At 43.7% G+C, this 12,102-nt stretch overlaps 1 protein-coding gene across 2 annotated transcripts in view; it reads right to left on the bottom strand.

Moving 5' to 3' along the window:
• Positions 1-12,102, bottom strand: part of LOC124795224 (atrial natriuretic peptide receptor 1-like) — a 1,189,640-nt gene that overhangs the window by 126,052 nt on the left and 1,051,486 nt on the right. For both annotated transcript variants that reach the window (XM_047259145.1, XM_047259146.1), the window contains exon 14: positions 10,435-10,606. In XM_047259145.1, coding sequence (XP_047115101.1) covers positions 10,435-10,606 — 172 coding nt within the window. The remainder of the gene's footprint in view (positions 1-10,434; positions 10,607-12,102) is intronic.

Raw genomic sequence — 12,102 nt, 5'->3', positions numbered from 1 at the left:
CTTATAAGCAATCATTCTTATCGAGCAGCATTCGTAACTGGAACGGGAGAAGGGTGAAATAATGTAGTACATGAAGTACCCTCCGCATCACAACACATAAGGAAGCGATTTATTATTGCAATACCACTCGCTGGAGATATATTCAACGTCTTAAGTCCCTAGCTCATCATGAAATGACAGTGATAGACGAAGTAACCTCCGCCACATACCAGACAAGCCAGGGAGTAACTATAGCGTTTTCGTCCAGTTCTGAGCTGTGTTGAAAGTTTTAAGTATCTATCTCATCGGGAAGTTAGTTTAAAATCAATTGCAAAGTCTGTACCGAACAAAGAGACAAGATAGCGACGTAATAAAATCGTGTTAAAACAGAAGGAACTGGGTTCTACCTGATGCAATAAAAAAATAGCTTGGTAGTCTTGTGCGTAAGCAAAAATTTCTATACCGGTTTAGCGAACTTCGTAAAGATTATCGCCGTACTCCAGGAAAATGTAAAATAAAGCATCAGGTTCTATGGTCCTGGTTGTCTAGCAAAATCAGAAAGAATGGCTACACACAAATATTCCCAGCTGCAAGTGATTCTTGCAGTATTGTATCACATTTCACTCAGTGTGGTGTGCGTACTGTAAGACCTTCGGTCCACACACCATCAGATTATTTGACTTGTCGCTCTAACGAAGTAGGCGAGTGTCAGCAATATGTCTCGTGGTCTTATCGTGGCGTGTTTATCTTCTGCCGTTAGGTCAGACAATAGAAATGCCACTTGCACGCTTAGAGTAGCTGATTGACGGTGACCAACTTTAAACAGAACTTGATTAATTTTCACGCACATTTATTAAAATAATAACAAGCAAAAAAATAACTTAACTTGGTTCTGGATGCTATTTACAATTGACAATCTGAAGTTCCTTTGGTCTTGGTACGTTAGTCTTATTCTCACGTATCTCAGATACTTGACAAAGTGTCTATACATTTATCTTCATGGCTATGTACACGAATATGATAATCTTATTAGGCGCGGACTGAAACTTGACTAAGGCAGACTATTGCAGACTGACTGATCGGAGGTCTGTACACTCGTTATAATACCCCGCGCGTTCAGGTATCACTGCGCGAGTGTGATCCGCGAGGAGAAAAGGTTCTACGTTAACAGCAATCTCATTGGCTGCGTTACATATTAATACGCGGATCGGCGGAAGCAGAATTTGGTCCGTCTCTAAGACAGTGCCATCTCGTAGTGCGGAGACGGACGAGCGCTGCGCCTGCGCTGTTGTGCTTAGCGGGGCGCGCAGTAGTGCGAAAGTTGTGTACGCGCTGACTACGCGGAACTATGTACACAACACTCAGATTGGAAGCAATGAAAGAAGAGGAAGATGATGATGATGATAAAAACAACAACAACAACAACAACAATAATAATAATAAAACTGGTCTTCTCTATCACAGTGAGAAAATAGGAATGTTTATATACATGTCGATGCTGAAAATGAGATAATAATTAAAGGTAAAACCCTTGTGTGTTATTAGGCAGAATCACGCTCCTCCTCTATTTCTCTTTTCATACTCGAGGTCTAACTCTCTCTTCTGGGATCTTCTTCAGAATCGTTTGATGTCCTGGTCAACTGAACGCCGGAAGATCTTGAAGAAGATGCCAGCAGATGTGTCGAAACGAAAATTGTGTAACAAAAAATGAGGAGGAATGTGACGCGTCCTAATAATATAGGGGATTTTTATCTTCAACGACAACATCCACGAAACCCTGTAGACTTATAATGGGTATAATAGTGTTACTTGACAGACAGTTTTTTTTTAAATTAGTTGCTGAAACACAAAAAACAGTAGATTTGAAAATGAGAAGTAATGAGGTGATTTATCAAAAGTATACAGCTAATATCAGAAGAAATGAAGGTTAATCTTCTTCCGAAGCCTTAACAGAATGAATAATAACACGCTATGAAATAAATAGGCCAGTATTGATGGAAAAATAAATCAACAATAACTCAGTACAATAGGCTGGACAACAAGAGTAACTATAATAACACACTAAATTTAGAAGACTACCAAGACGGAAAAAAATAAGAAATCAGGTGCAACACGGGAGGAGAAAAGGAACTGACAACAAACTAAACGTCAAAGACAGAAGAGGAATTAAAGTTGTAATGTTATCCTAGACGGTGAATACGAAGATAAATAACAGTAAACATGTGTACTGCAATCCTCCAGAGCATGTTCGGAATATTCCAACCGACAGTACAAAGGAACAGAAGTAACACATTAGTTTGGTATTTGTAAAACTTCTAAATTGTTCGTTCTCAGTCAGATTTATGTATAGGCGATAAAACGTATGAGACTGTTATACTGGAATCACCTTCTCCAGGTACGCAGCCTGTATTTGCTACAGCATTGCCCTTTTTCCGATTATCCTCAGTGATATTACTTTTGCAGCAAATGTATGAAGTTCTTTCTCGTGAAATTCAATAACACCGTGGGATGGAGTCGGAGATAGGAACAATTCTCGTTTGTTCCAAGTCCGTTGCTCTAAATTGAAAAGCTGCTCCAGCTTTTGGAAGTTGGGAACACGCAGAACTGGCGCAACCTGATTAAGGTTCCCGTGCCGTGAAAGGAAGTGGATTGCTGTTCCACAAAGTGGTCTCTATAAGACCTAGGACACGCGAACTCGGCAGAAGGATCCTCTCATTTATAATATTTACATTTTATTCGGTACTGTTTGTCACTACAAGTGAAAACTTTATGTGTCGTTACACCACTCCCATGAACAACTCGACATTGAAAAACACTATTTCGGGGAGGTTATAAGACATACTGCTGTAGAAATCTACCCATAAGAATGAGAAAACAGTCCGTTCAGTCCCATTACGTTACGTATTGACGCATACTTCATACAACCCATTAATGGACTGTGATAACACATATTAAGGAAATGTACACTATGAATTCACATTCGTATCCTTGTATTTACAGATTACATACAATTGTTAATCGTTATAACAGAAGAGCGTGAAAAAGAATACCACCCAATTCTTCTAGGACCATGGGAATGTTAATTGACAGAAAACAAGTATTAAATAGAAAACAACACATTTTGAGTGCGTTGAAGCTTCCACCATTTTATGTGTTGCATATCTTAAAACATATAACGAGAGCTATATACTGCTTCTACTGGTATTGTGCAAATTACAAAAGGAGGCTTTCAACTTGGTGAACAACAAAGATTTCTTCCTGAGAAAATGGATAGTTTCTTTTGAAACAAGACGACTGACAACATGGCTCATATTTTATGTGCGGTGATCCCTTGATTTTAATGAGGAAAAGCAGATTCAAAAATAAGCTAGTGCAACTCCCTGATACTGATTACAGTTTTGGAGGGGGTGGCTGCGCAACTAGATAAAGCTTGAGATATAGTTTATTAATTAAATGATTCAGATTAAAATCCTTGAAAATAGAGATCGATCGGTACTGCAAGGATTTTAGGTCCGAAAATAGCCAGTTCGAATTATAGAGGTCGAAGACGCCGTCGTAGCCAAAATTTCTCCTAAGTTAGGGGTACAATTCCTAAGCTATTTTTATTTCTTCAGTTAAACAACGGGTTGCCATTCTGCAAATTGGCATCGGAAACCGTTGCTTAAAACCCCTTATGAATGCACGGCTATGATCACAAAAGATAGGCCTACTGGTGGTCTACACCGTAAAATACTAGTCGAAAACTGCACCCAGAACGCGTTTCACACCATTCAGACCTTCAACGGTTACGGCAATATTCATATAACCGAAAGAGGGAAACGTTCCTATGTACTGTATGTCCCAGCTCCAACAGACAGAAGCTCAGACTATGTCGATCAGTTTCTACGCGATAATCTTTCTATTAGAATTGGTCGTCTAGATAGGCACATAGGAGAGCTTCCGAATATGTAAGATTTGTTGCTCTTGGTAGTACTGAAATTGTGAAGAAGGGTCGTGAACAGTACAGAGATAGCTCAGCCCTTAATAGCAATGACACAAGAGTTGAGTTTCAAGATCCAGTGTCGCACGGGGTAGCCGCGCGGTCTGGACGGCTTGTCACGGTCCGCGCAGCAGTTAATGGGCTATTGCAGCAGACGACGAGCGCGAATGCCTTTGCTAACAGCACGGCAGCCGCGTGCAGCACCTCTCCTATGCTTGTGGCCGTATGTGCTGGACCTTGGACAACTGGAAAACCGTGGCCTGGTGACATGAGTCCCGCTTTCAGTTGGTAAAAGTTGATGGTAGGTTTCGAGTGTGGCCGCTCGGTGTTGCCGTGCGGCTCCCACTCCCCCTCCGTCCCCCACCCCAACGTTGGAGGTTCGAGTCCTCCTTCGCTCCCTCGGGTATGTGTGTGTCTGTTGTCCCATAAGATAGTTTAAGTTAGATTAAGTAGTTTTTAAGCCTAGTGACCGATGACCTCAGCAGATTGGTCCCATGGCAACTTACCACAAATTTCCAAATTTTTGAGTGCGGCACAGACCCCACGAAGCCATGGAACTAAGTTTTCAACATAGCACTGTTTACTTGGTGATGGCTCCTCAATGGTGTTTACATGGATCATTAATTGGAAATAGCTATGTTCAGCTACTTGGAGACCATTTGCAGCCATCCATGGATTCCACATTCCCAGACAACAATCTAACTTTTACAGCTGACAATAGGTCATATTTCCTGGCCTCAGATGTTCGCAGTTTGTGTGAAGAACATTCTGGATTGTTAGAGCGAATGATTTGGCCAAATAGGTTGCCCGAAAACTTGCGGAACACAACCGAGAAGTCAGTTCGTGCACACAGTTCATCAACGGCAACACTTCCGCAATTATGGACGGCTGTAGAGGCAACATGGCTCAATACTTCTGCAGGGCACTTCCAGTGACTTGCTGAGTCCAGGCCATTTTGAGTTGCTGCACTAAGCTAGGAAAATGGACGTCCAACACGATATTAGAATCCGTCCCATAACTTTTGTCACCTCAGCGTCCGCCGCTTAGATGGGTGGTAACGTGCTTGCCTCCCATGCAAGCGGGCCCGGGTTCGATTACCGGACGTCTTGGAGATTTTCTCCGCTTGTGGATTGGATGTTCTGTTGTCCTCATCATTTCATCCTTATCACCTGCACGCATGTTGCCCAGTGTGGCATCGACTGCAATCAGACTTGCATTTGGCGGCTTTTGAACTTCCCCGAATGGGGCGTCCCGGCCAACAATGCCATACGCTCATTTCCACTCATTTCCATTGTCACTTCAGTGTACAGTCCATTACTAAGCGCTTGGTGGAGGGTTAATCAAACAATCTTGCCCTTCAGAGTACTTCTAAAGCGTTCTACTCTCCAACAGTGAGCGGTAAAAACGAACACAGAAATATTACAGTGCAGTTTTCGATTTCTCTTATTGTATTATCAGGTTCATTTCTCCACATCTAGGTTCAAGTAATTATAAGTAGAGTTAAGTGGCCGAGAATAACATAAAAAATGACAGTATTTGAAAGACAAACACTGATAGTTTCTTTCGGTTCATGGGGTTATGGAATCCCCACCCCCCACACCGAGAAACTTTCAGACGTGGTGGTGTGGACCTAAACAGCAACATGGGCTGCAATATGCATACCCTACGATCACCCATGGTCGAGGGGTAATGGTGAGCGAGTACAGCATTTTTGCTTCTCGCTTGTTGCGCTGCTTGCGAGCCAGCGCTCGTTTGTTTACTTGCGCGTAGCGGTTTGTCTTCGTGTCCGAATTCGCCGACCATCATGGCATTTTCCATCGCAAAGCCATAATTAAATTAACGTTTCTTTTGGATCATGAACGACCCGAAGTGTATGAAGTTGTACAGTTTATACGGCACAAAATGCGTCTCCCGCCGCAAAATGTTCTCAAAATTCATTTTTCGATCCTTGGAACTGTCGTGGTTGATCACGCTGCTTTTGACCGCTGAACGTTGCTGCTTCCGAACTCCCGTTTCAGGTGCCTTCGGACGTCATCGTGGCCCCCTTTAAACCTCATAGAAAAGTCGTCAATCACGTCGCTGAAACGTGGAAGACGTTCGAAACATACCGTGTCCTCAACGGTGGCCGGAAGATCAAAACTGAGCAGAGGAAGCACGTGCCTTCCTACTTGGTAACCGCCTGCTGCAGAGTTGTCACACGTGACGACCAGCGGCGCACTTGTTCAGGTTGTGCCCAGGAAGGCTATGTCTGTTCTGAATGTCACTGGCGTAGAATGATTCAAGCGCCGATCGGAGACGTCGCTCTCCCTGCAGTGTCCACTGTGTTACCTTCATCTTATGTGTCCGTGGCGGGGTTTCCTGCTGTACCCACTTTGAACGCCTCCTCTCGACAATGATATAGACGTTTCGTCTGTCTCACCTACACTGCTGCCGGTGGTAGTACCAACGTACTAACGCAGTCAGCAGACGCAAGCCGTCCCTCCCGACTCCGAGGTTGCTGATCGTGGAGTTGTACTGACCTCTGCTTTTCTGCCATCTAGCCATATGTTGGACAGCAGCCGCCCACCATCCATTATTGAACAACATGTTACGAAAGAACGGTCGCCGATGAAACGGAAGAGACAACGCCTTACCCCTTCTGATGACCTCAAAGTTGGGGTATTTCTGCAATGAGGGTTTGAGCCATGACTTTTCCTCTCTTAGAACCAGTCATTCTCTGTTCATCGGAATTTTCTTCTCCGCGAAACTATAAGTCGATAGTTTCACCAAATCTGGTAACTTGCCGCTCCCTCCTTTTCCCGACGACGGTTTCCTGGTATTCTCTGTGATCATCATCATCATCTTGGACAGTTTCCAGCCACTGGCTGGGTCTGTCGGGAACACAAGCCTCTCCACCGTGTTCTGTCTTTCCACCATTCCCCCTCTTCCACCTTCGTCCAGTTCTCTCCTCTTCTCATCACACATTCCTTCACTCCCTTCACCCATCTATCTCTTGGTCTTCCTCTGGGCCTCTTCCCCTCCAGTTGCAGATCAAACATCCTCTTTGGAATTCTTCCCTCATCCATTCTCTTCATGTGTCCATACCACTGCAGTCTTGATTTTTCTATCCTGTCCTGTACTGGTTCCTCCTTTAGTCTTTCCCTCACATACAAATTTCGCAATCTGTCTCGTCTTGTTACACCCAACCTGCTCCTCTGGAACTTCATTTCACTAGCCTGTATTCTACTTTTGTCGCTTTTGTGCATTACCCATGTCTCACTTCCGTATGTCAATATGGGGACAAAGTAGGTTCGGTATATAATTCCCTTGGATTTCTGTGGCACCTCCTTGCTCCAAATAAGCCCCCTAATGCATTTGTAGAACTGCCCTGCTTTTCTGCATCTTTCATTTATTTCCATTGCGTTTCCCCCCTTACTTTCAATCACGCTTCCCAGGTACTTGAAGTTCTCTACCACTTGTAGTTTTTCCCCTCCACAAGTTATATCCACATTTGGCCTATTCTTCTTCCTTGTTGTGACGATTATTTCACTTTTCTTTGCAGAGAAATGCATTCCATATTGTGCTGCCGTTGCCTCCCATGCATCTAACTGCTCTTGCACCTCCTTCACGCAATTTCCCCATAACATCAGGTCATCGGCAAAAAGCACTGCTTTCATTTTATGATCTCCAATTGCATCTGATACTTGCTGTAGGATTTCATCCATAACAATAATAAACAATAAAGGCGAAAGTGCACTTCCCTGTCTGTGATATTAATAATAATTTACAAAAAAGGAAATAGGTAAATAAGTAACTGATTTTCTTTGTACCTCTACTCTATGTTCCCTACACTTTTCTGGGCTTCAGGGCGGAGGGAAAGGGACATGGTAAACAGGCGTCGGGTTGCGACCCCTGCCCACTTTGACCCCACCCCAACTTTTGTGAGACGAGAAGGTAAGATCCCTTAAAAGAATGGAGGGAGGCTAGCGTCTTTGATTAATAATCAAACCGTCCTCGATTGCGGTTTCCAGCCCCGACATTGCTTAAGTTCTGAATAAAAGTCGTCAGCAATGGCAGTCGAGGGCTTCTGGAATAAGAAGTCACCCACATTCTGCCAACGGCCTTGTCAAAGAGGGCGGACGAGCGGGCAGAAGTTTGGGGCACTCTCTTTCCCTTGGAATGGAAAGCTGCCCCTAGAAAGCGGAAGAATCACCAATGATCAACGGCATAAGGATGCAGAAGGCAATGCAACCCACTGCATTAAATTTACATAACGTGTATCCACAGAGCATGTTGCCTGTAATTGAAAAAGTGTCATTATGATCTCAGCATTGAGAAAAGATTCCGGACTACTCCACCATTCGGGTCTCTGGGAGGGGACTGCCGACGGGGAGGTGACCGTGGGATTAAAACTGAAAAATCAACGGAAGGATAACGGAGTAAGGAGGACACATAAAGCAGTTCAGCACTGGCAAAAAGGGCTTTCCTGGCCTATGAAATTTGCTAGTATCAAACATACGTCTTTTTTAGAGGAATAAATTTCTGAAAATGTGCGTTTGGAGCACAGCACAGTACAGTAGTGAGACGTGGACTGTGGCAAAACCTGAAAATAAGAGAACAGAAACATTTGAGACGTGGTGCTACAGAAGAACGTTGAAAATTAGGTGGATTGATAAGGTGAGGAATGAGGAAGTTCTCCGAAAAATCGGCGAGGAAAGAAATGTATGGAAGACAATGACAGTAAGAAGGAACAGGACGATAAGACACATATTAAGACATCGGAGAACAGCTTCCATGGTACTAGAGGGAGCTGTAGAGGGTAAAATTTGTTAAGGGAGGCAGAGATTGGGATACATTCAGCAAATAATTGAGCACATAGATTGAAAGTGCTACTCTGAGATGAAAAGGTTGGCGCAGGAGAAGAATTCGTAGGGGCCCACATCAAACCAGACAGAAGACTGAAGTCCAAAAGAATTGTTCACCCTCGCCAATGTGAAACACCTCTCTTCTACTGAACAAGTTCTCACAGCTTATAAGGTACGCATTTTGGAGCCCATTTTCTTGTTTTGGTCCATACTGTTTTTTGTCATCTGACTGGTTTCATGCGGCCCGCCACGAGTTCCTCTCCTGTGCTACCTTTTTCGTCTCAGAGTAGCACCTGTAACCTACGTCATCTATTATTTGCTGGATGTATTCCAATCTCCTCTACAATTTTTGCTTTCTACAGCTCCCTCTAGTACTATGGAAGTCATTGCCTCGTGTATTAACAGATGTCCTATCATTCTATCCGTTCTCCTTAACAGTGTTTTATACATATTCCTTTCCTCTCCGATTCGGCACAGAGCGTCTTCATTCCTGTCGGAGTTTGTCGTTGATCTGGTCCACCCAGTATCAGGGAGACGGGGCTGTACAGGATGATTTACTAAGTGGGTCGCAAGTGGAAAATTCGGTCACTCTTCACGTATTCAAATAGCGGCTTAAAAACATTGCTAAATTTTAATCAGTTTTAGAACATGATGGTGACATTCAGATGAAACAATAAGGAAAATTAATCCTGACTGAAATTTGTAACAAACTAAATAAATCACATTAAACTGACTGCAATTGTTGTTTTGAGAATTAATTAAAGTGGCAAGATCCGTGATGGAGACAGTACCAACAGATTTCAGTAGATCACGGGATGAGCGAAAATTCGAGAACTGGAGTGAATCGTGTTTGCCGTCTTTTATATACGTATGAGTTGGTATTGTTACATGTGACTTGCAGCCTAGGAAACGTTGGAGTCCGTGTTTCACAGTCAATCAAGCGCAGCACTATGGAAGGGTTGGAGAGGAAACGGAGATACCAGCTTGGACGAGAACTACAAGAGTGCGAGGATGGGAGGAGTGAGCGGGCAGCAGCTTATGTCATGTTGCAGCAATGGTAAACCATACGGCGTACTTAGGCTTTATAGGAACATCTACCACATTTAAACTGCAATTTGCATGAAAGCAGTTGTAGTCGGAATTGAACTGACTTTAAAGTTAGGCAAATAGTCAGCTACAGTAATCATTTATGCAGGAAACAGCAAAAGCCCAGATAGGGGAGAGTGGTCTACTTGCTTGTTTCGTGGTGCAATGTTGTTGACGCTCACCGTGATGTTTAATACGTAGCAGAGTATCACAGAGATATTGAAAGGCATTGAACTGGAAGACTCTTGCAGATAATCGTAAACTGTTCCGACAGAGTCTATCAACAAAGATCCAAGAACTGGCATTAAATGTTGACTCTGGGAATGTACTACAATCCCCCACGTATCGCTCACACAGGGATCGTGAGGTTAAGATTAGAATAATTACTGCACGCACAGAGGCAGTCCAACAATCGCTATTCCAGCGCTCCATACGTGTATGGAACAGAAAGAAACGCTAATAATTGGTACAGTGGGTCGTACCCGCTGCGCCTTACACTGGTTTGCAGAGAACAGATGTAGATGTAGGGGCAGAGGCTGATGGTACCTGTTGAGCCTGCGGATGGCGGCCTTGAGCTCCTGGAAGGTGGGCCGCTCGGCGGGGTCGTCGGCCCAGCAGCGGCGCATCAGCTGGCCCACCACCTCGTCTTCGCACGAGCTGTCGCTGATGGTCGGCCGGAACAGCGGCTTGCCGCCGTTCTTCACGTTCTCCACGATCTCTGCAACACGGCCGCAAGCACTTCAGCAAAGGTGAAGAGGAGGAAAGGATGCTGAAAAATGAGCTGGCTGAGAACATAGAAAATTAGGAGGTTCTCTGCAGAATGAGCAGGGAAAGTGATACACGCAACACAAAAACTGGAAGAAAGACTACGATATGACATACGTCAAGACATCAGCAAATAACTTTTATGGATATAAAAGGAACCAATTAGAACAACATACACTACGAGGTGCGGCTAGAAAAAAACCGGACTGATGCTGGAAAAAACATTTATTTACAATTATTTACAATTTCATGTTATCTCCTTCAATGTACTCTCTTCCTCGGTCTCTACACCGCTCCATACGAATTTTCCACTGTTCATAGCAATACTGCAGATCATTTTCGGTAAGTCCATACATTACTTCCGTCGCTTTTTCTTTTACTGCTTCAACAGTCCCAAATCTAGTTCCTTTCAAAGCTGACTTGACTTTAGGGAAAAGAAAAAAGTCACAGGGGGCCAAATCAGGTGAGTAGGGTGGATGATCTAAGATGGGAATGTTGTGTTTTGCCAAAAACGTCTTCACTGACAACGCACTGTGAGCTGGGGCATTGTCTTGGTGAAGGATCCATGACTTTTTTCTCCACAAATCGTTCCGTTTTCTCCGTACTCGCTCACGTAGGGTAGCGAGGACGCTAATGTAGTAATGCTGATTCACTGTTTGTCCCTCAGGTACCCAATCAATGTGCACAATCCCTCTGATGTAAAAAAAAAACAATCATCATTGCCTTGAATTTAGATTTTGACATTCGTGCTTTTCTTTGTCGTGGAGAACCAGGAGTTTTCCAATGCAACGATTGGCGTTTAGTTTCGGGATCGTAAGTAAAAAACCACGATTCATCGCAAGTAATAACATTTTGTAAGAAGGTGGGATCACTTTCAATGTTTTCCAGGATGTCAGAACAAATCATTCTTCGACGTTCCTTCTGTTCAATTGTGAGACACTTTGGAACCATTTTTGAACACACTTCGTTCATGTTGAAACTTTCATGAAGAATCTGCCTAACACTTTCCTTGTCAACTCCTGTTAACTCAGACACTGCTCTGATTGTTAAACGGCGAACTTGTCGAACAAGTTTACCGATTTTTTCAATGTTTGCATCAGTTTTTGCTGACAATGGTCTTCCAGTGCGAGTGTCATCACTGGTGTCTTCGCGGCCATCTTTAAATCGTTTAAACCACTCAAACACTTGTGTTCGCGATAAACAATCATCGCCGTACACTTGTTGTAACATTACAAACGTTTCACTTGCAGATTTTCCTAGTTTGAAACAAAATTTGATGTACACTCTACATTTTCCGACGCACAGACAAAACGTCAACTACTTAAAACAGACGCCACGGGCAGACTGAGCGCAGGAGGCAGATGAAACTCGAGCAGTAGGCGGAGCGAGAGTCACGTGACAGGCCACGCGACTTTCAGCCTTATTGCATTCGTTTTATTGTTTCACCAG

Source organism: Schistocerca piceifrons, chromosome 4, assembly GCF_021461385.2.
Source record: "Schistocerca piceifrons isolate TAMUIC-IGC-003096 chromosome 4, iqSchPice1.1, whole genome shotgun sequence".
Taxonomy (NCBI): domain Eukaryota; kingdom Metazoa; phylum Arthropoda; class Insecta; order Orthoptera; family Acrididae; genus Schistocerca; species Schistocerca piceifrons.
This window is presented reverse-complemented; position numbering and strand designations above follow the sequence as displayed.